The 25,827-nt window shown below is 38.6% G+C and overlaps 1 protein-coding gene across 1 annotated transcript in view; it reads right to left on the bottom strand.

Moving 5' to 3' along the window:
• Positions 1-25,827, bottom strand: part of LOC126381434 (beta-1,4-glucuronyltransferase 1-like) — an 84,833-nt gene that overhangs the window by 32,331 nt on the left and 26,675 nt on the right. The window contains exon 2 of the mRNA XM_050030909.1: positions 16,315-17,049. Coding sequence (XP_049886866.1) covers positions 16,315-16,868 — 554 coding nt within the window. The 5' untranslated portion in view covers positions 16,869-17,049. The remainder of the gene's footprint in view (positions 1-16,314; positions 17,050-25,827) is intronic.

The raw sequence follows: 25,827 nt of genomic DNA, 5'->3' as shown, positions 1-25,827 counted from the left end.
ACTCATAAATAACTTAAACAGGGTGTTAGTGACATCATCGTAACGAAAACTTTGAGGGATGATTCAGTCCATGATTCTTAGTCGATATCAAGTGGAATTTTCAGTCGCAAAAGTATGAAAATTTTTATGAATTTTCCGACAGGAAATTCCACTTGATATCGCCTCAGAATCATGGTCTGAATTATCCTCTTCAGTATTCTTTACGGTGTCACTAATACCTATACCTACAAGTACTTGTATGGGTACCTGTATGTACTTGTATGGGGTGTAAGTGACATCGTAACAAATACTGAGAGGGGTGATTCAGTTCATTATTCTGAGTTAATATCAAGTGGAATTGACTATCGCAAAAGTATAAAATTGAAAATAATTTAAAAAAATATCATGAATTTTGCGACAGAAAATTCCACTTTATATTAACTCAGAATCATGGTCTGAATCATCTCCCTCAGTATTCGATACGATATCACTAACACTGTATATAAAGCACAAGTTTTAAAAATCCTATGATAATATTTTCTAACATACCATTTAAGGATCAGACAGAAGTACATTTTTGTGTTTATAATCATAACCATAGCTTCTGATCGTTTGTGTATACAATGTCAACACCAACGGACGGTATGTCTGCCCACGCCTTTTCACTTTTCACCATAGAAACAGATTCTAGATTTAGAACCGGTTCGTCTGTGGCCACTAGCCACCACTTGTTCTACAAAATATATATACCTACTGATAGTTTGTAAGTCTTGTGTGAAAGTTAGAGCAGGATTATTTCCACGTAGGATAAAGTAACGACCCGAGCTGTGTGAGCCGTAGTAGCCTAGTCGAAAGAACGCTTGACTCACACTGTGAGGTCGCAGGTTCAAATCCATTCAACGGGCTTAAACCAAAGATTTTCGAATTTGTTTTCGAATTCATGTTTAGATCTTGTTACGGATCCCGTGCTCAGCGGTGAAGGAAAACATCGAAATGAAACCCACATTACCGAGAAATGCGTTTTGGTGTTATGTGACCTAACCTGTATTGGGCTGGTGTTCCCTTCGCGGGTTAGATGGTCAGACAGGCAGTCGTTCGTTAAGTAAGCGGACCCTGTGAAAAACGCTAGGGAGACAATGATGATGACAAAGTAAAGAATAACGAAGTATCGGATTCAAAAAGTGAGAATTCTATGGCACCTCTTGTTGATTTTAATGATTTATATTATTGCCTTATCTGTTAGGCTAGTGAAATGGAAATTTTTGACTTACTTCTAAACTTTGCGTTGCTTATTGCACGTTTGCCTTAAATGGCATTAATTACTTGACCGGTCAAATGGTGAGCACTGAGGGATCTCACCCCGTGCAAAATTGAAGGCAACAAGCTTGAGGGCACATCACCAGTTGGCCTCTGCTTAAGGCGTCGTTGAGACTACTCTCATGCGTGAAGCTAGGTCGTACAGTCATGAGCAATATAATTTACCCACTTTAGGACTCTGTCGCACTAACATATTTGACATTTAGTGAGACTTACAGTTCAATTTGTCAAAAAAGTTAATGTGACATGGTACCAAAGTGTATACATATGAATGCTCGTGACCGTACATGTGGGAGAATAAGTGAGAGTAGTGAGTTCCTATCTTTCTTTTTCTTTGATGACAAACAAACGTTCGTGTTATTCGACCAGAGAGATTCAATTGCGTGCCATTCTCCCATTCCAACAGCTATAATTTAATTAAGAGCACTCGGCTAACGCATTTTTACTAATAAACTTCATTAGGCTAACCGCTATATACAATCGTGTTTGTGTCAATTTATATTGCATTATTTACTTATAAATACTCGCATTGCACCGTCCCCGACTCCAATACTTAGCAGGTTCTTTCATCTTAAGGTTGCCTGGAAGAAATTGTGATTGTGCTTTTCTTGTCACTTTTAATCATCATCATCATCATCTCCCTAACATTATCTCGTTTTTCGCAGGTTCAGCTGACCCTAAAAGATTTGATAGGTCCGGTTTTTTACAGAAGCGACTGTCTGTCTGACCTCTCACCGCGAAGGGAAAACCACTCCAATACAGGTTAGGTCACATACATCCGAAAATGCATTCCTCGGGAATGTGGGTTTCCTTCACCGCTGAGCACGTGATAATCATTTATGATCCAAACACTTGTCACTTTTAATGTTGTGTTTATATGTGTTTGTTGTTTTTATTTTTGTATTGTAAGTATACAATTGTTTTATAAGTACCAATGTGGTGCATTTTAGAGGCACGAAAATCATGGCTTTTTCAAGTACAAGTATAACTGAAATTTCAATTTGGTACCTACCTCCATGCGTAGGGACGCGTACGTCCCTACGCGTGGACGTACGGACAACAAAGTGATCCTATAAGGACTCCGTTTTTTTCTTTTGAGGTATGGATACCTAAAAATACTTAAGTATTACAATGTTACCAACATAGCGTCATTTATATGCAAGCATAATGACTATTACGTTACAAATATGAAACTCGAAGTTCCCGTGTGTCCATTCATCCGCAAATCCACAGTGTGTTCATCGCAGCATTGAATCGGGGCCAGTGCGTGCGCGCACGAAGCGAGCGCGGGCGGTATCGGGCGTCGTATCCGGCGATATGGATCGCGCATGCGCCTCTCCAATGGGCCTTATCGCTTGCACAACGCACCAAATGGGCTGTTCGACGTCTAATAGGTTCTCGACCTTTTAACTGACAGCTCGTGACCTTGACTTTGTTGGTATCTTGATTAAGTTATGATGTACAACGATATCTCGTTTAGTTTTGGTGTAAGTAACAGTTAAATTGAAGCTTCACGTTCGACTGGATCGGAGTAATTCGCAGCTTTTTTTTTAACGTGACTTATTGTAGTTTTGCCGCAGATGGCATTAACTACTTGGCCGGACAATGGGGAACGCTAAAGTCTCTCACCCGGTACAACGTTTAAAACAGCAGGCCTGAGGGTGCCCAGTTGGGCGCGAACCTCGGCTCAGGGCGTCTTTTGAGAGGAAAAATATTTGAAAAGAATTAATCGACCTTAGTGGGTGGGTCGATAGCAATAAGCGCTGATTGAGGGAAATCGTCGACCACGCCAGCGGAGTCGGTATCGGGGTCCTGAAGTTGTTTGGTGTCGCGAGCTGATTGCCTGCCTCTATGGCTAGAGTAATCGGGTTAATTCGCAGCAAACCAATTTAACGTATTCGTAATATCCACGATTCCCGGTATTATACTTTTGTCTTTCCTGATCAGTCTGAACATCTATACGTTTAGTATTACTGTATTTAAACATAATTCCACAGAGGGAATCTTCTAAAGTAATGGAGAATTGTTACGGGCGATAGGCTGATCCCTAGTCACCATAAGGGTCGTCATATCGTACCAACAGTGGCTGAAAGTTGTCTTTTGTTGTCTTGTTTGGTTAGGGCATCACAGGCTGATCACCTGATTGTCCGAAAGAATGATGATCCGTGGTTCGGAAGGCACGTTAAGCCGCTTACTGATGTAAGTACGTAGTCGTTAAATGAATCATGTCAGAGGCCTTTCGCGGCTCAATGGTAACCTTGACACCAGGGTCGATGAGGTTCGTATTCCACCTCACAACCCACACGATAGAAGAAGAAGTTGTCTTTGAATATTTCTGACTCTGTCCACTACTACTACACAAACTGAATCTGCAAATAATCTGAACTATAGGTAGAGGTAAATAAGGTGACCCCATACCATCTCCTCCTTGTATTTGACCTTAATCGAGCAACTTGTTAGAGAAAGTGGTGCCGTGTCGTGTGGTCGATCCACAACCTCGGTTCGGTTAGTATAGCACGCGAATACAGAGATGAATATTGTTCATCCATCATTCATAAGCTCACGATTATAACCCTATGGGGTAGCCAGAGTTACATCCATCGCAAGATGAAGTAAGAACCCACACCTCACCGAGCTGTCGATTAGACCAGCGTGAATTAATATGGTGAACCCAACAGTGGGACGTATATAGGTTGTTTATGAGAACCTTCAGCCTTCACGCGTCACATTTAATAAACTAGTACTTACTAGATATAATAGATATAATCAATGCTCTGTCGAAATACAATACTTTCAATATTATTTTGATATGATTTGATTATAATCGACTATTTGTCCTCTATAATACCGAATAATGAGAACACTCGCGTGACATTGTTGTGTGTATATGACCGGTCGTTAAAACCATACACGTTCATATCGCGTCATTAATGATTGCTATGAATATAGAGTGGATGATAGGACTAATATAATTACCTTTTATTTATTTACTTTTTAAATTGAAAAACGTTCCATAGTACCTACGTGTTGTGAGCGTACTATAAGCGACAGGGGCTGGTTTTGTGGCATACAGTTCCATTGATATCCACCTATCTTGAGACACGACTACCAAATGTGGTCATAGGACCGTACCTTGATAGATTCCGAGTAAGTATTTGTGTCTATTATGTGTGTGCGTGTTAGTACCTATGAATCCAAAAGTATCGAACACGGGTCCTTAAGAATATAAGGTTCAAGTTGAATCATTTATCCATTATCATCTCAGACCTTTACGTCTCTGTTAGATATATAAGCAGCGTTCTTGTGGCAGCTTTTAAATCCCTATAATTAAGGGTTAGTAGATACCTATTTAACCAAAATTGTGCCTTACTCTAGGCATGATGTCTACCTAATCCTTGATTTCTTCAGACGGCGAACTAGGCTACAATCTCCTCAGTTTAAACTAATTAACTCAAAAGCTAAAGCAATTTGAAGTCCGCTAGTCGCGTCGTATGTTGCAACAAAACAAAGGCATTCTTATCTGATCATAGTCGTTGGATTCTTAACACTGTGAGTAATAATAGGTAACCTTCTATACCTTTTTTCTTTATTTAATTGGTACATTTGAGTTATGGGATTCTATGAGACTTCTGCAATGGCGGAAATTTCATTTCATTTTGATGTTCATGATAAAATGCTCGCTAAATCTTTAACGAGTTACTTATGCTACAATTATAAACTCATATGTTCTGGAAAGGAGTGTCATGTCAAATACTTTGTGTGTGATTTAATATGACACAAAGTCCCTGAAACGCGTCCGTGACTAAACACGATAAGTATTAAAAACAGACTGTCAAACTTTGTAAACTATGGAATTCATGAAAGTTTTGAAATTTTGAATACTCAAGTTTTATCGAAGTTGATCAAAACGAAAGCCATTCGCTAAAATTTAAGAACAAAATTAGGAGACTTCCTAAGACACATCCACAGTATATGCGTCTTAATTTTGAACAATGAAGAAACAGATTTGAAGAGCCAACAGCAATTAATCTAGTTTGGAAACAATTGATTGACGGTGTAGTTTACAGAGGGTCCGAGATATCTCAACTTATCATTCCGACTCCCAATAGCGCTATTGTTCCGGTCAGGGTTGCCGAATACCAAACAATTGGATTCAATCAATGTTTTTGAATTGCATTTATCTTATAAGTCCAAACACGGCCAGATATTTTCATTGCTGCTCTCTCAATATTTCAGCATGGAGTATGAAAATATGGACATATGGAAGTATTAAGTTTGTAAATTGGTATTTTTAAGTAAATCGATAAGTAAGGAGGAATAAATAATGAGGCACTGATTTCGATGGTTTTGAGATAAACATCTGGGGGGTTCATGTACATCTGATGAAAACTTGTTTTGTCAAAACTAAAAAAGCATCTTACTCTAAAGGACATGAATATAGGAATGTTTTTACAGTAAGTAAGTAGTTACTAACACTGCATAAAAGTCTTTGTCTCTTTTCAGCTGCCTTCATCCCAGGTAATTACAAAACCGTACTCACGGCAATTGTGCTTTTACAAATAGGTACAATATTCCTCATTGCACTAGATTGCAGACAGTAAAACAAGCACAAGATATTTTGTACAATAATAAACCTTAAAATTACATGTATTGTTACCACAAACTATAAAATACGGGGTTGTGGATCATTGATAGCCCTGAAGTAGTCTTCGTGTGAGGTACGGTAACACTTGGGCGATGGTACGCAAGATCATTGCTCAATTGACAGTCACCAGTAGATACCCCAAGCTGGGGAAGGTACGGTCACGATTCTTTTTCGGTCTGAACCGCAATTGTGCTTCATTCGAACTTTTTAGGTTTCATAATAGACTTGTTGGGTGATAATATTGAGTCATGGAAATATAATATAGAGGTAATATTAGGTACATAAGTTCTGTAGAAGTGCTTCTATACATGTGGACGCTAACATGCAATTTTTACTTGCATAATATGTTATAATTCGGTTTTCGAGTAGGTACTCATGTATGTGTATACAATACGTATTGTTATAGTTTTTAATATACTTACATATAAACCAACGATAGTCGAATTTGATTTAGAATTCATGTTTGGATCATAAATAATTATCACGTGCTCAGTGGTGAAGGAACACATCGTGAGGAAACTCACATTCCCGAGAAATGCATTTTCGGAGGAAGAGTTTTCCTTCGCGGGTTGGGAGGTCAGACAGGCAGTCGCTTCTGTAAAAAACCGGACCTGTCAAATCTTCAGGTTAGGTAAGCGGACCCTGTGAAAAACTGGATAATGCTAGAGAGATGTATGTTGTCTTTACTATATTTTATAACCAAGCACGTTGGTCCAACAGAAAGCTTGGTGAGGTATGGGTACTTCATCTCGTGATGGATGTCTAATGACTAGTTGTGACTACCCCAATTGGAATATAGTCGTTAGCGTATGTTATGTTATATTTTATAAGAATTTAAACAATGTTAGTAACCTTATTATTTCTAAATTGCAACAACATTATTACGATGATGAAACACGATGCGAGCTTTTGATTAAATAATCGGGTTAAATGCAATTGTTTTGTAATCTAGTACAATACGAGGTTTGTCATTATGAAATATCATACCAATCTGATGATCTTTTGCTCTTGTTACAACTTGTTATATCATACTTAAAAGGAATTGTTTGAAACAGATCTTAAACAACCTTCTTCGAACTATTAAGGTAGACCAGATAAGCATAAACTTGGAAATGTACAATTTTGGCTTAGAGGCCTACCTCTAATTAAAGAAAAAAAAAAGTAATGATGTAAAGTATATCGCACATCTAGTTCTTAAAAGTAATAATTGTCAAAAAATCTGAAATTGATTTAACTTATTAATTAACGTAGATATTCCAAAACAAAAATCGTTAAAGCGCTCTACTGTAAAATTAAAAAAATTACATTGATGACCTTAAAGAACTAGATGCGCGATATATATTTGAAATATAAATATATATATTTATTTGACAAATTGTATTTTTAGTATTAAGATTTAATAAATAAATAATTTATATTTGAAATATTTATATTACGTTTTACTCCATCTGGTAAATCAATCAATCAATATTTTTTTATTACAGACGAATAAAATACAACAACAGGCGGCCTTATTTCTGCAATGGATAATATAAAAAGAAAATAATATCGACATACAAGTATTCACATAATTTTACATCAATTTTGCCATAATGTAGTTAAAGCTAAAATAGTTTCAATGAAAGTTGTTCGTTATAGATCGAATGAGGTGAAAATGTGTATCGATTGAATGCGAAATAAAAGTTGTTTAGCAAGGTAGAAGCGAATGAAAGTTGATTTACCAATTTTGCATGAAATTACAAATTGAAATAATGACATCATTTTGCCATTTGCCACAACGCATGGTCTGGGGCCGGAAGCTGCTATCATTTCGAACATGGTTGCAACATGGTTGATAGAGTGATGGTTGATATTGGTTTTATTTTTACTTGGCTTATTGTTGATTTCTCGAATGACGGTGCTAAAATAAGTCCCTTTTTAGGGTTACGAATCTCAAAAGGAAAAGCGGAACCCATTTAGGATAATTTTGTTGTCCGTCCGTCCGTCTGTCCAGACACCTTCCTCGGGAACGCGTGGAGGTATCAAGGTAAAATTAACTTCTAATACTTATGTGGATAAAAAAATCAAGCTTCTAAACCAATGCAATCCAAAATTATAGCCATTTTTAGCCTTCTTTTCATGCATTTTGTCTGCAGTTTTTCAACGGCAAAATTAAAGTCTCGGATGGAACCGACCCGCTCTTGACTGTTTCAGGAATTTGATGACATGCTGGCTATCCTAGCTGCTGCAGTAGGTCAAGGTCACTATTGTTACGGCACAATGACATTGCTATTTAAAAAAATCATAAGTCCGGTAAGCTAAATGAGCTCCCCAATATTCGATCACTGGCAACACCTACGCATATTAAGTACGTTATGTGTGAAGTTAAACAAAAGTGTGTAATGACCCGTGCAGCAGTGATGTTAGCCCGGATAACAAAAACTACGTCTAGGAACATTATTTATCCATTAAGAGATAAACATTTGTAAATTGCGAATAAGTATTGTTTGTAGAATTTAGGACTGTGATATTATAGATTTAAATAATTTCCATCATGCGGTTGGTTACGTATTATTTCTTGAGTTGATTCGGATTATTTTAAGGTCAGCTTTGATGGATACCAGGTTTTTACAGTCATTGGCTTAAACATTTCAGGACTCCGATGCCGTCCCCACCGGCGTGGTCGACGATTCCCCTCATTCAGCGTTTATTATCGCTATCGAGCCACTACGATCGATTACTTCTCAGATGACACCCTGAGCCGAGCCGAGGTTCGCGCCTAACTGGGCTCAGTCACGCCTGTTGTCTTTTTTGTATTTTGTCTCCCCATTTGTCCGGCCAAGTAGTGAATGCCATACGCAGAAAATCTACAATACATGTCACGTCAAAAAATGACATTAGTTTTAAGATTATTATTAGTACTAATCTTAAATGTGTAGTGATAGATAAAATAGGTAAACCTGGACATCAGGTACTCCGCCAGTTTTTAAAGTGCGGTAATGGACTATTGTTCAAAATTTTGCGAGAAACTGGTATTGTTATAGTGCTATCCGAGTGTTCTGCGCACGCGCACTAGATCGACATTGTCATAAACTTCGTGCAGTTGTGATGACACTGTTAATTCAGAATGGCTTATGCAAGAACCAGAACTACGAAATTAGCGCGCGCTACCTCGCGGATTGCATCTTTCTACAACGTCATTTAACCAGTAAGTATTTACTCGTAAAGTTAATAGGTATTATGTAATTTGTTATTAAAAGGTATAAGACACTGATGAAATAAAACTCCAGGTCACTTTCAATTTACTTTAACCGTTTATTTACTCAGAGGTCTTGCAGAGGTTTTACACACAACCGTTCGATTCACTGGTTCACAAACGAATGAATTCCTACTAGCCGGTGAGTGTCCACTCGCCCCACTCTCCCCACTACGTTTTCCTACGTGAGTGGCGGAAGTGTGGCAGCACGATGTCTACTATCGAATCAATAATCGTTCCGATATAAATTATTTTAATTTAAAAACTATTAAAAGGTTTTTAGAAATCAAAACGTCATTAAATATTATTATTCTGAACTAAAATTCATAAAAATATGTTTAAAAATCATGACATTCGGCCATCAGACATCGTGCCGACTCCTGGCGCACGGCTTACATAAAATTATTCTATATACTGTTAATTTATTATTATATTATAAGTATATTTACAGTAAATTAAGCTTTACACCTATTGACACATCGACTCTAATTAATGCAACAATTAATCATAAGTCCAAATGAAAACTTAGCGCGCTGTTGATTATACTCGTACCTCAAATCATGACATTCGCTAGTTATACAATGCGCTATACATAGAAATGAAGTATTTTTAAATATTTACAAAAACAGATTCAAATAAATGAAAATAGAATAGGGTAATTAATTACAATCTAATAAAATATTTATGTACATACACTTATTACCCATACTAAATGTAAGAATCTAATGTAGAGCATTTCAAATTTATGTTTACAGAATAATGTACAATTAAACACACGTTACGCTAAGAATAATAGTATTACATTATTTTTTTTTTGAAGGTATTTATTTATAATAAGGCCCTGTGTACATGTTTCCGTTAATCACTATTATTACTATGCTCAGTAGAGCTATTATTATCGGAATCATGCACCTCCAGCGCCTTTATATGTATCCACGGTCTCATCCTGTCCGCCGCTATCACAGTCTTATAGGCCTTACCCTTCCTATTAAAACCTGGGACGTCGGCTATCCTATATCTATCGTTTCCTAGAACCTCTACAATTTTATAGGGCCCTATAAACTTTGACAGAAGCTTTGTACTCTTCCCATCATTGGCAAAATTGTTTCGCGAAATCTTTATTAGGTCTCCAACCTCATATTTAGTGGCAGGGATTCTATTTTTGTCATGTCTGAGTTTCATTTTTTCTCGCTCTTTCTGTACATTAGAACTAATGTCTTGTCTCAGTTCTTGTAAGTTAGAAGTTATGGACGGACCTTCCATATCGAGTTTATTTACCAAATCGTCTCTCATTTTGAGCCCGAACAAAGCTTCGGTCGCGGTTTTTTTTGTCGAGGCATTGACAGTGTTATTAATGCCCCATTGAATTTTTCCCAGACACTTGTCCCAATCACGCTCGTGGCCAAAAGAATTTTGTGCCGCTAATGAGTTAAGTATAGTCTGATTGAACCTTTCGGCTTGACCATTGGCTCTGGGACATGCGACCGCGTTCAACACATGTTTAATACCATGTCCCTCACAAAAGGTCGTAAAGGCTGTCGACGTAAAAGAAGTACCGCGGTCAGATATTATCCTAGCCGGAATACCGAAATCATAAAATATTTTCTCAAGAATTTTAGTAGTGGTTTTTGATTTAAGGTCTTTCACTGGCCTCACGAATACGTATTTCGTGAAAGCATCGACTACGGTCAAAATGTGGGTATTGCCATCTTTGCTGCGAACAAACGGCCCAAGATGATCCATGTGGACCGTGTGGAAGGGTATATTTACCTTTTCGATCGGGTACAAATGTCCAGACTTTTGTTTTGCCGCAGTATCTTTATTGTACGCACACTCTAAACAAGCCGCTACGTATTTTTTTACAAATTTCCTTAATTTTGGGAACCAATACGTGCTTTGTATCCTTTCTAGAGTTTTAGAATAACCGTGGTGCCCTATCTCGTCATGATTAGCCCGACATACCTGCCACCTTGCACTCCGTGGTACAACAAGTCGTAACTGGTCGTCTATTTTCCTATAAACAACATGGTTCTTTACAGTGTAATTTTTGCGAATATCCTTGCATTCTAAGTCATCTTCCGGTTTTAAAATTTGTAAAATACGCGAAATATCAGGATCAGCTTTTTGCAAACTAAGAAGCCAATTATCTTGCTCTATGGTATATATATTTACGCACAAATGATCACCTGAGTTCGCGGGTAGCGTGGTATTTCGGCTAAGAGCGTCTACATGTAGCATTTGTACCCCTGGCCGATATTCTATACTAAAATCAAATTCGCTAATTTGTAGCCACCACCTCGCTATCCGCGGAATCAGATCCCTTTTTGTCAACGTTGTCCTAAGTGCAGCACAATCGGTAAGAATCTTGAAAGGTATGCCCAAAAGGTAAACCCGAAACTTCCTTAAAGAACACACGACGGCCAGTGTCTCTAGCTCGTAGGAGTGCAGATGTCTCTCCTCTGGTGTAGTCTGGCGACTAAAATAAGCCACTGGCTTTAAAACACGCGACTCTCTCTCTGCCATTGCATCAATATGCCTCCTACGCCCAGAGAACTGGCATCGGTATGTAATTCGGTCTCTAATTTAGGATCGTAAAGGGCCAAAACCGGGCGGCTGACCAGGCTTTCCTTCAAAAGAGAAAACGCTTGGCTCTCGATATCAGACCACTGCCATTTTGCCTCTTTCTTTAATAGAGAAGTTAACGGTCGAGCGATTTCCCCGTAACCCTTTATAAATTTCCGAAAATAACCGGTTAACCCGAGAAATTGCCGAACTTCGTGGACATTGCAAGGTGTGGGAAATTTCTTAACTGCCGTTACTTTAGCCTCCCCGGGTTGTATGCCTTGCGAAGAAATATCGTACCCCAGGTAGCTCACTGTAGCATCAAAAAAACGGCACTTTGAAAGTTTCAAAGTCAACCCGTATTCTCTACAAAGTTGAAGGACATCCTCTAACCGCCGAAACATTTCATCGACGTCCTTTGATGGTATCAGCACGTCGTCTAAATAGGCTAATGCATACTCAAATCGCCTGTTTCCGAGGATTTTGTTGATCATCCTCTGGAATACGGCTGGTGCGTTAGCGAGTCCGAAGGGCATCCTTAAAAACTCGTAATGCCCATCAGGCGTGACAAATGCTGTAAGATGACGGCTATTAGTGGCCATTGGGATTTGATAATAGCCAGATGCGAGGTCGAGGGTGGTGAAGAAAGTATTACCGCTAAGATTAGATATTTGATCCTCAATTAGAGGAAGAGGAAACCGGTCCTTTATTGTCTTATTATTCAAAGCCCTAAAATCGACGCATAGTCTTTGATCGCCGGTTTTCTTTTTAACCATTAAAATGGGACTAGCGTAATCCGATTTCGACTCTTGGATGATATTGTTTTGCAACAATTCATCAACTTGTTTCTCTGACCTTTTCACGTTCAGAATGAGATAAGCGATAGGGTCGATACACAATTGGTTTGTTATCTAAAAGATCGATTTTCATTTCTACGTCAACTGCACAACCAATTTCTCCCAAGTTGGTAGCAAAGCAGTCCCTGTACTTCTGAAGCAATAAATAAAGTGCGTCTGCGTGACTACTGTCAAGTCCTGATCCGATTGTGATATCGGTCTTGTCGAGAGGTTCTAATGTAGAGACGTCTTCTACAATCCTATTAACCCGGTAAATATCACGTTCAACAAAGGGGATCGATCTAGCTATCAAGGTATCCTTTTCGAAAGTTAAAGTATTGTCAGATAAATTGGATATAACCACCTCACCTTTACCATTCGCGATATGATAAGCGCCCTGAAACAAACGGTACTCCTTCCCCGGTTCTACTGCATTATAACCCTCAATAAAAATGTCTCCGGTAAAATCGAAATCAACGTGTACAGGGACAATGCCAGTTTTGGAGATGTCTGTGGTATCGGTAACGTAGAGTTTTAGTGTGTCCTTTTGGGTATCAAAAGGATTTTGATTAGGACTTTGGTAGAATGTCAATCTGTTACTATCCTTTAAGACTGTAACAAATGATTGCTCTGTGAAGTTTTGCCCAATAATCAAGGACGTCTGCATGTGTGCATCGTCAACCACTAATACTTCAATAGTTGATTCGACGTCATCAACCTTCACTGAAACGTACGTCCTATACAAAGGTACGACAGAAGACTGACCAAACCCTCTTACAATTGGAATATTGTCATAGTTTTGGACCAGATTTAACTGTTCCGCATCCGTTTTACGCATTAGAGTGCATTCGCTCCCGAAATCTACATATGCTTTGAGAAGGTGGTCATTAACTGCAATAGGTTTAAAGAATTTACTATTACCATCATTAACTGTGTCAATTTTCAGAGTTTTCTTCTCAGAACTCTCCTCGGTATTATTTGAATTTAAATTTGCAGATGTAAAAGGTTCCAACTTGCAATTTTCATTGTTATGTCCTACTCGGTTACAACGTTTGCATTTTAGTATTGGTTTAGTGCATTTGAAATAGGGATGACCTCTAGAGCGACAATTGTAACAAACTACGGAACTTGAGTTAGAGCTGTTGGCACTCGTATTAGAGCTGCCAGCGTTGTGAGATTTTTGAAATGTGCGCTCACGCGGTTTATTATTTATAACTTGTTGTGGCTTTTGGGAAGAAAGATAATTAAGCAAATCTTCGGGTTCCGTACTATTAAGGGCCTGTGCCCTGTTTCTAATGGATCGGTCACTAATGCCATATATGACGCAGTCAACAGCCTTTTTACCCGTAATTTCGCACCTACTCAACAAACCCAACTTGTCATAAAAATATTCACGCAGGCTCTCATCACTACGTGAAGTACGGCTTAACATTTCTTCTAAAAGACGTCCGTAATTTTCCTCAGTAGGAAACGCCTTGCGTAATTTCACTTGCCACTCATCCCATGTATATTTGACCGTCTGCAAGGACTCGAACCATTTCTTTGCCAAACCAGTTAACTTTTGTAAAGAGAAGTGAATCGTTTGTTTATCGTCCCATCCGTATATTGAGGCGCATTCATTTACTTTTCGCAACCAGCAATCAATAGTTTGAGTCCTATTGGACGGGTCAAATTCCGGGATAACATTGTTGAAATTGTTATTACTGCCAAAAGAATTCTTACTTGACTCTCCCTTCCAGTTCGACAATAGTTTCAATAGTACCTTAGTGGATAGCCTGCTTGAAACCTTGCGCGCCTTTCGCGGCACAGGCTCATCACTGGATGAAGACGTGGAAGACGAACTCCTCCGCTTACTTCGTCTTTTTGCTTTCTTTTGACGCCGTCGCTTTGGAGGCGTACCTGGTGGCGTTCCCATCTCATCATCAGACGACATCGTCAAATATTCTGAAACATTTTAACATTATCTTCGACATAGTCTGTTCATCAAGTCATAGCAAAATTGCATATGTAGCAAAAGCTCGTAATCCTTAACATAGTGGGTAATCTATTATTATTATTATATATTTGCAGGAATAATAAATATCCAGTAAGCATACATAGCTCACTGTTAACCGGTAGCTTTGTAATCACCCATAACCAGCGCGAAGCATACCCGTTAGCGAAATCTGAGACATCCACACGCTAAACCGATGAACATACGTAGTTCACCCCCTAACATGAATCAATGAACATACATAGTTCATCTCCTAACATAAACCGGCGAACATACATAGTTCACCCCCTAACATGATCCGATGAACATACTTGGTTCACCCCTTAACATACATCCGATGGACATACATAGTCCACCCCCTTGATAAAACCTGATGAACATAGGTAGGTTGACTCATAACTTGTTCTTAATTAAAATGTTCTTTAATATTTGTAAATCACAATTATGTTATAATAAATAGAAGCATTAAAATCAATCATTACATTACATTAAAAAGAAAACAACCTGTATGCTTCAAAGATAAGCACTATGATAAATGAAGAACACAATAGATAAGTAGCATGGCTTAAATAATATATACTTAATAATAAAATAAAATCTATGAATATAATGTGAGGTATCATACTTAGATAATGTGTGATTATAATATACTTTGTATATCATGGAGCGCTATCGGAGAGTAGCCCCGACCACGTGCTCCACGTAAGCAGTAAAACCAAGGAAACAAAGTACTATCAGAGAGTAGCTCTAACCAAGCACTTTGTTTACCTAACACGCACTAAAAGTTCACAAGATGAACGCTATCGGAGTGTAGCCCCGATCAAACGTTTAAACCAATAAACCTCATGCGCGGGTATTGTAAAATTTAGCAACAAAGCACTATTGGGGTGTAGCCCCAATCAAGCACTCTGTATTGCGCAGAAGCACACTACAAGGACAAGAACGCTATCAGGGTGTAGCCCTGACCAAGCGCCTATCGAAGCAGTCATGAATGTGCACAAATTCAATAATTGCATTCATTGAAAATGTTTCTAGCTATATCGAGATTATTTGTCCGCCGACAATATAAATAGTTGTTACGTAATAATACATAACAAATAATAATAATTAATAATCATAATAATTATAGATACATAAATAACTCTAGTGGGCGTTAGAGCAAAAACCCAACAGACAATATCTCGATTAATGGATTAATAATATAATATATTTAAACATACCTTTTTGTTTGGTCTATCCCACTTCTGAAGTGAAATAAAACTCCAGGTCACTTTCAATTTACTTTAACCGTTTATTTACTCAGAGGTCTTGCAGAGGTTTTACACACAACCGTTCGATTCACTGGTTCACAAACGAATGAATTCCTACTAGCCGGTGAGTGTCCACTCGCCCCACTCTCCCCACTACGTTTTCCTACGTGAGTGGCGGAAGTGTGGCAGCACGATGTCTACTATCGAATCAATAATCGTTCCGATATAAATTATTTTAATTTAAAAACTATTAAAAGGTTTTTAGAAATCAAAACGTCATTAAATATTATTATTCTGAACTAAAATTCATAAAAATATGTTTAAAAATCATGACACTGACGGTGTGAAACATAGAACTATTTCCCAATGTTAACCCTACTCTAAGTATTGACTCCTAGTCAAGAACCAGAATATTTAGATAGAGTAATGAGACTTTTTTGTACCTATTGCCTTTTGAATTAAAAATCGAATAGAATTTAACTTATAGTCTTACATACCTTTCGACAACAGGCAGAACGTTATCCAAGTACTGGAAGCCCGAGTGTGTGGTGTAGGTGATGGTCTCATAACAGTCCAGAGGTCCGTGGTCGGCGCGTACGTAGTTACTCAACACCCAATATTCGCCGCGTTGCAAGTATTCTGACCGAAACTCTCTGTTTTTGCAGCCCAGCAGCTCCTTCAACCGACTGAGGGTCGTCTCCGTGAGGAGATTCTCATTCAAAGGTTCCACAGAGCGAACTTCTATGGGAGCAGTGGTAGTGCTTACGACAGCGAAGCGTGCGCTGGTAGCGGGTAGAGTGGAAGGGGTCTTTTGTGAAGTGGTATCGTCGATGACTTTGGAGATGAAGTCCAGGACCGAGGTGGAGTCGTTACGCAGGAACTCGTGGTTCGTGTGGATCTCGTTGCCGGTGACGTCCTCGGTCATCGGCACGGGCACCCACTCGCCGCCCGGCGCCGGCCCCACCGACAGGTGCATTGCGGCGTACAGCATCATGCACAAACTCACTGCGATGCTCAACCTAAATATTAAATTACGGCGACTCCCTAACATGTTGGAGGGTTTAGGCACTTTCACTTAAACAACTAGTAGCTCGTTAGCTACAACGTCCGTCTCCGTCCTCTCAGACGCAGTTTCCTATAGACTCCTGTCCGTGCCAGCATCACAATTTATTCTGTCATCAGAAGTCGTGTGAAGGTTGGCGCCAAACCGGCGCCGCGGTCGGTAGCCACTCCTGAAACAAAAAAATAGGTAGATTTAACACTTACTCCTAAAAAAGAACTGTCTCTAATGCTCTTAAATCGATATGCATAATCGAATCTAATGCATTTTTTACAGTAAGTATACCTTCAATTTATATAGATCTCCGCTTACTATCTCGTCATTTATATCTACGTTATCATATGTCATAATGTTTGTGCCGGATGTTGCGTACGGCATACATAAATTAGTATTACGTAGTGTTACTGAATAAAGAGATACTTTAATACTATGTTTAATCATTCATTATAAACTGTTTGGTTTTGTCTTAAGTTTTCCCCCGCACACGAAGGAAACGTCTGCTTGTATGAGCATATTATTAGTTGTTTCTACAGAAATACTTAGATATCACTATCTCTTCCTTTATACTGGTATATTTAAATTTCATTTATTTTATGCTTATTCAGAGGCGGAGGAAAGAAGTCCTAGTACGGCTTTGAAATAGACTACTCTGGGCGCCATCCCACTCGCGTCAGACGTAGTACTGGCGGCAGGCAAGAGAGAAACCACTGCCCTATTTTACCGACAATAGCATGGCTCTTAAATTAGTGATGATGATGCTTATAGGTACATTCTGCATATTTCAGTTTATAATTTACGTTTCTAGCACTACTGTCTTGAGGATACGGTTAAATCATGTATGGGTAATCATCACTCCTAGTGCGGTTAGAACATTGCAAGTTGCAATCACCTGATTGTCCAAAAAAAGATTCTGTAGCTACTCTTACTGAAGTAAGTACATAATTGTTTCTTTTTTTAAATACTACGTCAGGCGTGGTTTGCTAGCTCAACAATGACCCTACTAATTTTAGTGAGGTCGGCCATTGATAGCACATGAAAGAAAAAGAAACAATATTCACCACCACCACCATTAGGCCTTGTACATCTTGTCAGATGATTTAAACAGCATCTGTTGTAGGGTAACAACAACGCCGCTCATGGCTAAATACTAAGAAGAAAAGAGAAGATGGCTAAATAGACCGATCCTCAAACGACACACTCGGCCGCACATCAAACATATCACACTCTAAGAAAAATAATCTCGTAATCCAATATGAGTCATTGCGTTAATTCGTTTCAAAGCAAGAGTTATGGTCTAGTAAGTATAATGGCAGACACTGCTGAAGCGTATTGAATATGTTTTGCATGTTTATGTTCACATTTCATGGTAGAATGCTTCTAGTTTGTACAAACAGAGCATTATACAGGGTGGCCCAGAAGTTCAGGTTCAAAATGAAAAATTAGATAGAGGGGCTCATTAGCTACCAGAAACACCCCCATGTATGTTCAGCAATTATTTACGGTTTAGGAGATATGACCCATTTTGTACCTTTTTCTAGATTTTCTACCTTACTTCCGAAATAATCATTTTGTCGCTATCCCTTTCTTAATAATTATTTTATTTTACTTCACAACTATGCCTAAGGCTGTGTACCGCTCAATCAAAGGTAAATCAAAGGTAAATCAGAGTCAAATCAAGTATAAAAAAAAGTTATCGGAAGTCAAAGTGAGAATTCGACCAAAATTGTTACAGTTGTTAATACTTCGCCGAAGAATAATAAACACATGAGATTGTCATGGACCCTGAAAGTATTTCTAAAAACTGCTCCATTTAATATGCTTTGAGAAACACCCAAAAAAAGTACCCTTAATAAGGGCATAAAACTAAGTAATTAGCCCTCAAAGATTGCAAGACAGACAGATTTGAAGGAAAATTTGACATTCTCATACAATGTAGCTGCTTCTTTCTAACGTTGTTAAAGGTGCTCAAAGACAGATTTTATTTTAGTATCCAATGGTATGAATCACCAACAGTGTTTGGGGATAACGGCTGACGAGGTTACTCCCGGTGAGAACCTTTAGAATTTAAAATCTAACAACGGCGATCACATGAAGGTAAGATTGCGAGTGGTTCTTTGCTTATTATGCAATATTGAGGCGATAAGTCAGTCGTTATTATGTTAATAATGGGAAACCTTCAATAGATTATTGACTTAGCACGCAAATACGGTGGCAAGACGACCTTGGGTGACTAGCGTACGCCCGTGGCTTTGCGCGGTAGCTATTATAGTTATTAGATTAGGCGACCGCAAGCCGGCCGCGAACTTCTTTTCATGCCGGCCAACATGGCGACCATGCAAACTAGAATTCATGCAAGCGACGTCTTTTATTATTGATGTTGCGGTCGCGTTGGTTATAACGTTGAAGCTACTCTGGGATTTTGAAGTGTTGCTGTTTCACTTTACTCTCGTATGCCGCAAGAAATTCAATCGCTAACGAAAGTATCGATTTTTTATTAAGCCTTATGCCCGGATAAATGTCATAAATATACCTCCCACCGGGCACAGGCCTCACCTCAATCAATCGGAGGTGGTATGGAGTGTGGAGCATACTCCACCAAGCTGCTCTACTGCGGGTTGGTGGAGGTGTTTTACCGGCTAATAACCGGGACGGCAAAGTCAATACAACAAAAAAGAAAACAAACGTGTCGGCAATGTCACACAACATTTTTATTATAACATAACATAAATAGCCTATTTACGTCCCACTGCTGGGCATAGGCCTCCCCTCAATCAACCGGAGGGGGTATGGAGCATACTCCACCACGCTGCTCCACTGCGGGTTGGTGGAGGTGTTTTTACGGCTAATAGCCGGGACCAACGGCTTAACGTGCCCTCCGAAGCACGGAATCATCTTACTTTTTCGGACAATCTGAAAAGTCCTTACCAAACAAAGGACAGTCTCACAAAATGATTTCGACAATGTCCCCATCGGGAATCGAACCCGGACCTTCAGATCGTGAGCCTAACGCTCTAACCACTAGACCACGGAGGCTGTTTTTATTATAAACGTGTGTTTAATAAAAATGTGTACCTACCTACGTATATCACTTAGTCATCTACAGTAGTTAGGTCGATAAAGACAAACTGGGTATGACTATAATGTACTTGTCTCTACCAAATAACTTTCCGAAGAGAATAAAAGGCAGTTTTTGGTTAAAACCGGTTTAGATAAGACTCCGTTGCTCCTTTTAAATGTATATTGTATTTTAAACATTACGCACTATTTGTATAAAAAGTGTCATGCTATTTAAAAACGTATTGCATTGCCTCTTGTAATAAGTATTTTTTTCATGTTGCTTATTCTAGATTTTGCTACGAAGTCGCAATGTTATGAAGTAGGTAAGTGGTAAGTCTCCCTATGGTCACATATCCATTAAATTAATACCTACGCAATGTTTAACAGGGCGGGGTTGCTAATGGTAGTAGTAAGCACCTGATAGAGGATACAGCTATTAGTATTTATAGCATTTCTTGTTATGAAATTAATTGAAATAAGAAGCGTACAGGCAGGGCAAAAAATAGGTAGAATTATGTTTTTGTGCTAATATCTCGTCAGATAGAATAAGGATTTAAAGAGTAGCTTTTGCCCAACTGAACTTATGCATCACTAGAACGCAGTTTATTCCGGCCAAGTAGTTAATGCCATCTGCGGCAAATCTACAATAAGTCACGTCAAAAAAAAAAAAAACTAGAACGCAGTTGGTGTCACATCACTAATTTAAGAGCCCAGCTCTTGTCGGTGTAGCATTCTCCATGCTACTTTAACTGCACTTGGTTACTTGCAATTGGAGTAAACGGCCCATAATAATTTGTCACTTTGTATGAATTATTATAGATCTGCGTTTTGTGGATCGAATGGTAATTTCAAAATGCCAGAGATCCCCAATTGCCAAGTGCACTCGCAGCTTTAGGGTAACATTTGGCAAGTAGGTACCACAGAGCCGCTTTCTTCCGCGTTTACAATGTCGCTAGGAATTCGTACAATGGGTCGTAAGGTGCAAAAGCAGGAATTTACTTACAGAATTTAGCTATTCAGTTTCCACGCGAAGTTTGAAACGTTTGCGGTTTATCGGCCTAACATCCATCACGACTGCGGCTGAGAGGCCGAGTCAAACAGTAAAGTGTGAAAAGTCGACGAATGGTAGTGGGATATGGCCTTTAAAAGGTTTTGTACTTAACGGCAATACAGTTTACTTAAGCCTGTATGTATTATATAAGTACATACGTAAATTCTGGAGTAAGCAGAGACTATGGAATTCCATTTGCTTCGATCCTGACACACTTGCCTTGCTTCTTCCACATTCATCAATCTCTGTCTACCTCTATAATATAATAAGGATTTAACACCATCTATGTTGTCCTGATCTTGTGCTGAATGAGGCCCTTTTATCTCAGGACATCCACCACCACCTTATTATATATGATCATTGTAATAAACATCCTCCTATGCTTTTGTAATTGTTTTGTGAAAAATTTTAAGTGATGTTATTGTCTTGTCTTTGTGTGTGGCGTCCTTTTATAATAAACAATTTCTATTCTATTCTATTCTTATCTACCCCTACTGTCTGTCAGTTTCTACTAGACTAAGGTAGTATACGAGCTTTGTACGTATAACACTGAACTTAAAGTGTAGTAAAAATGTTAGTCGTGGTAATCGAAGTTGTTTGTCATTGTACAATACGGGTGTTGGATTTTGCTATCTAATTGGTTGCTTAGGTATCACAGGTTATAATGGTGTATAAAATAGGAGATGGAGTACAGTAGAGGAGCCTAAAAGAGCCACACATCTGTCTGAGCGACTGAAAATAGTCTTTTAACGAGATGGCTCAACCGATATCAAGAAATATTACGAGACCTACGTATGTTTGTAAACTTTTATACTAACCAGGCATTTCAAGAGTGACAATAATGTCATATATGGTCTTATTATACAGCATTTGGCAACAACAGTAACGATGTTGATCCACGCGCCACCGACATAATATTCCAAGCACAGTCTCAACGACCTTCAAGAGGGAAAGTGTTTCACTTTAAACGGATTATAGTTAAATCCATTTCTAGTCTTATACGGAAAGCGTAGTTAATATTTGACATGTTAGGTAAGATTGTTCTTTGTGCTTAGTCAGATTTCAACAGGCAAAGTTTATTGAAAAAGTAAGACACATATGGTTGCGTTATGCTTACTGAAAAGCGCGTAAGCGGTAAGGTAAGCGATTACTTTCACTTACTTAATTTCAATCCGGGTTGGACTGTAACTAGCTTGGGAGATTTGGGCGGAAGGCAAGAGAAATCACTGCCCTATTTTCCCCTAAAAAAGGAGTATGGAGAATGCTACACCGACAAGAGAGTGGCTCTTAAATTAGCGATGATGATGTAACTATCTTGTATATTGCGAAATTGCGAGATTTTATTATCAAAAAATCACATCCGAATGTAATTTTTCAAAAAGACGCTTACATGGTTTACACAATAAAGCGGCAATATAAAGCGGGTATTCCCAAACGTTGACAAAAATTGACGAAAAGAATTGTCGAAAATTGTGTATTTGCACTAAATAAAAAATAACTAACAGAATAACTAAGCAGTGTGGTATTATATTTTTATAGTTTTTTTAATATTAAAGGACTTGCTCTTGCAGCCTTAATTTCAACAGAGGATTCCTAAGCAATAATAAAGCTTGATGCATACAGAGCCAGGAAAGCAAGAACAGCAAGCTGGGGCCCGGCATATCCCGGTATCTCGCCCGCTTCCCTGTCTCTGTATGTAGCAAGCATAAAATTAGGTTAAACAAGTAAGGGACTTTTTACCGACATTTCACAACACAAGGCCTCGATCGTATTAAGATAGTACCTACTTCAACAGAAGATGTGCAACGTATTGCCAAACAGCCACACCGCGGTCTGCGCTGCTCAATATAATTTATTATGCTCATTTAGAAAGTGATTACATTATAATAAAGATTAGTTTTAAATTTAGAAGAACATTCCAGTTGCATTCCATTCCAATAAAATTATTATTGGAAAAGTTTTGTTATTTATTCAAATTCACGATAGCCAGTGGTATTATTATTCCTTTATTTTCGACCCATTTCACATCCATTGTAGCATTTCGTGGTTACATAGGTACGGCACTAGCACGACGCGATGTGTGTAGTAATTAATTGTTATTTATATGATAATAGAGCTGAATTTACAATGACATTGTGGGTATATTAATCAAACCTCGTTTGATGCAAACTGCGGAAAAAGGCGTGAGAAAAATGTAAGAACATTCTCTAAAAATATGAAGTGAAGGTTAAAGTTTTAATTCAATGCAAAAGTAAATGTTGCCATGCCGTGGTACCCCAGTTGGAAGAACCCTTGATTCTGTGAGAGTCAAGGGTTTATGATTTGTTTTCGAATTCATGTTTGGATCATAAATGTTAACATGTGCTCAGTGGTCAAGGAAAGCATAGTGAGGAAACCCACGTTCTCGAGAAATCCGTAACGAGTATTGGGCTGGTTTTCCCTTCGCGGGTTGGAAGTTCACACAGGCAGTCGCTTCTGTAAAAATCCGGACTTGTCAAATGTGAAAATAGGATAACACAAAAGTAAATGTTACTATTTCTTAAAATAATTAAGAGTATTTCCGTTCAAGGTGGGCAGATCTACAATAAAAACTTCGGACATTTAAGGCATTCGTCATAGTATGCAACAGTCTGCAGCAGTGGCTCAACAATATTATTACCTATGTAGCCGTCGTTATCACATGAACCTCATGCTCATCTCATGGGCATGATCGATCCCTTCTAACCTATAATGCTGCGAAAAAACGCGGTGAATTCAAATGTAATGTGCAAACCTAGCATCAAGACAAACACTATTCAGCACCCAATTACGTGTCGAAGTTGTATTTTACTTTTCAATCAAGCAAATAAATTTGCTAAATGTTTAAATATTACCTACGCAATAACGTGGCGCGAGCAACGGCACGTTTCCTTACATACATAAACAGCCTATATACGTCCCACTGCTGGGCACAGGCCTCTCCTCAATCAACCGGAGGGGGTATGAAGCATACTCCACCACGCTGCTCCAAAGCGGGTTGGTGGAGGTGTTTTTACGGCTAATAGCCGGGACCAACGGCTTAACGTGCCCTCCGAAGCACGGAATCATCTTACTTTTTCGGACAATCAGGTGATTCAAGTCTGAAAAGTCCTTACCAAACAAAGGACAGTCTCACAAAGTGATTTCGACAATGTCCCCATCGGGAATCGAACCCGGACCTCCAGATCGTGAGCCTAACGCTCTTACCACTAGACCACGGAGGCTGTTCGTTACCTTAGACATATGATAAAACAATCATTCTCTTAATCTCCCAATATTGCGACAAGAGACAAGAACATAAAAGTCCCTGGAGCGTGTCAATAGCAGTCGATTCATTAACAGGAAGCCGTGCACGCAGTCGGCATGGTAATGTCTAGAGAGGTCAATTGACTGCAAGCGTTCCACTGCCTCGCGCACTCGACCTCACCATTCACCCTTGAGGGCTAGTGAGGCAATAACACCTCATACGAACTTAACGACCCTCACAGAGCGATTCGACAACGCATTGATCTGCGATACAGTAAGATTGCTACGTGTGTAATAACAAAGAGTTCGAAGTTTGACATCATAACTCATTCTTCAAATCAAAATCAAATCAAATCAAATACACTTTGTTGCACAGAACTAAATTTCAACAATCAGACATAACACATGAATACAGTACAACTTAGGCGGCCTTATTCTTTAATTTTTTTGACGTGACTTATTGTAAATTTGCGGCAAACGACATTAACTACTTGGCCGGACAAATGGGGAGCGCTGAGGGCTCTTACCCGGTACAAAATTTAAGACAATGTTATCTGCCCTAATATTGAAATTGTTCCGATATCGTACGAATCGCGTCGTGAGAAAGGTCGAATAACCTGTTAAGTGCCGCTTACTGCAACTATTAATTGTAAGAGTGCCAATATAGATAGCTTGTTGATTTAATGGGTTTGATTAACTGTTTGGGTATGAAACACGCACACTATCTTTGGGTTGCGTTAAGTAATCTAGAGTTCAAGATTCGATTCAGATATCACGATACTGCTAAGTGCTACTTACTTATAGGGTCTTAAGGGCTTTCAATCAAGGTTTTGACAATTTAATAGTAATTACATAATTTATACTTTTTTACTTTTGAATGTGGAGGAAGCAAGAGAAGTGTGTCAGGATCTAGTCAGAATCGAAGCAAATGGAATTCTATAGTCTCTGCTTACCCCGGTGGGAAATAGGCATGAGTTTATGAATGTATGTACATAACTTATTTCGGAGAGCTTTTTTGTATAAGCAATTAAATAAGTATACATGTAAATATATAAGGTAATTGAGTACTTTATTAACAAAGCATATGCTTTTGTTTGGAACATTGGTGGCTATGGTTACCCCAATTAATTCAATTGTTGATCAACTAATGCAGCGGAGTGCATTCAGGCGTAAAACGCATTTGTAACACTATCACGCAGGACGGAACAGAAAATTATATAAGGATGTTTCAATTACTCAATCAACAATGTCATTGTTAGTAAAAATAACTTCTTGAATATAGACTACACATTTTTTATGACAAAAATTAAAAGCGTGCCTTTTCAGGTTTTTGTTTCATAAAAGAGTGCAAGTCTATGTACTACTTTTAGACACAAACCAGACAAACGAAGATTATGACGAACTGGAAGTGACAATAATGGACTCAAAATTATATACCTACACAATGCGTAAGGAAGAATAAGGCATACCTTCGTTACTGCTTAGCAAAATAGATACCGCTGGAAACCGTACAAAGAATTACGTTAAACGCTTGGGAAATCGAAAACTGATACGAACGGCAATTAATAACCTCATTTT

This window comes from Pectinophora gossypiella, chromosome 3 (genome assembly GCF_024362695.1).
Source record: "Pectinophora gossypiella chromosome 3, ilPecGoss1.1, whole genome shotgun sequence".
Taxonomy (NCBI): domain Eukaryota; kingdom Metazoa; phylum Arthropoda; class Insecta; order Lepidoptera; family Gelechiidae; genus Pectinophora; species Pectinophora gossypiella.
Note: the sequence above shows the minus strand (reverse complement) of the source record. Positions and strands in the feature narration are given on the sequence as shown.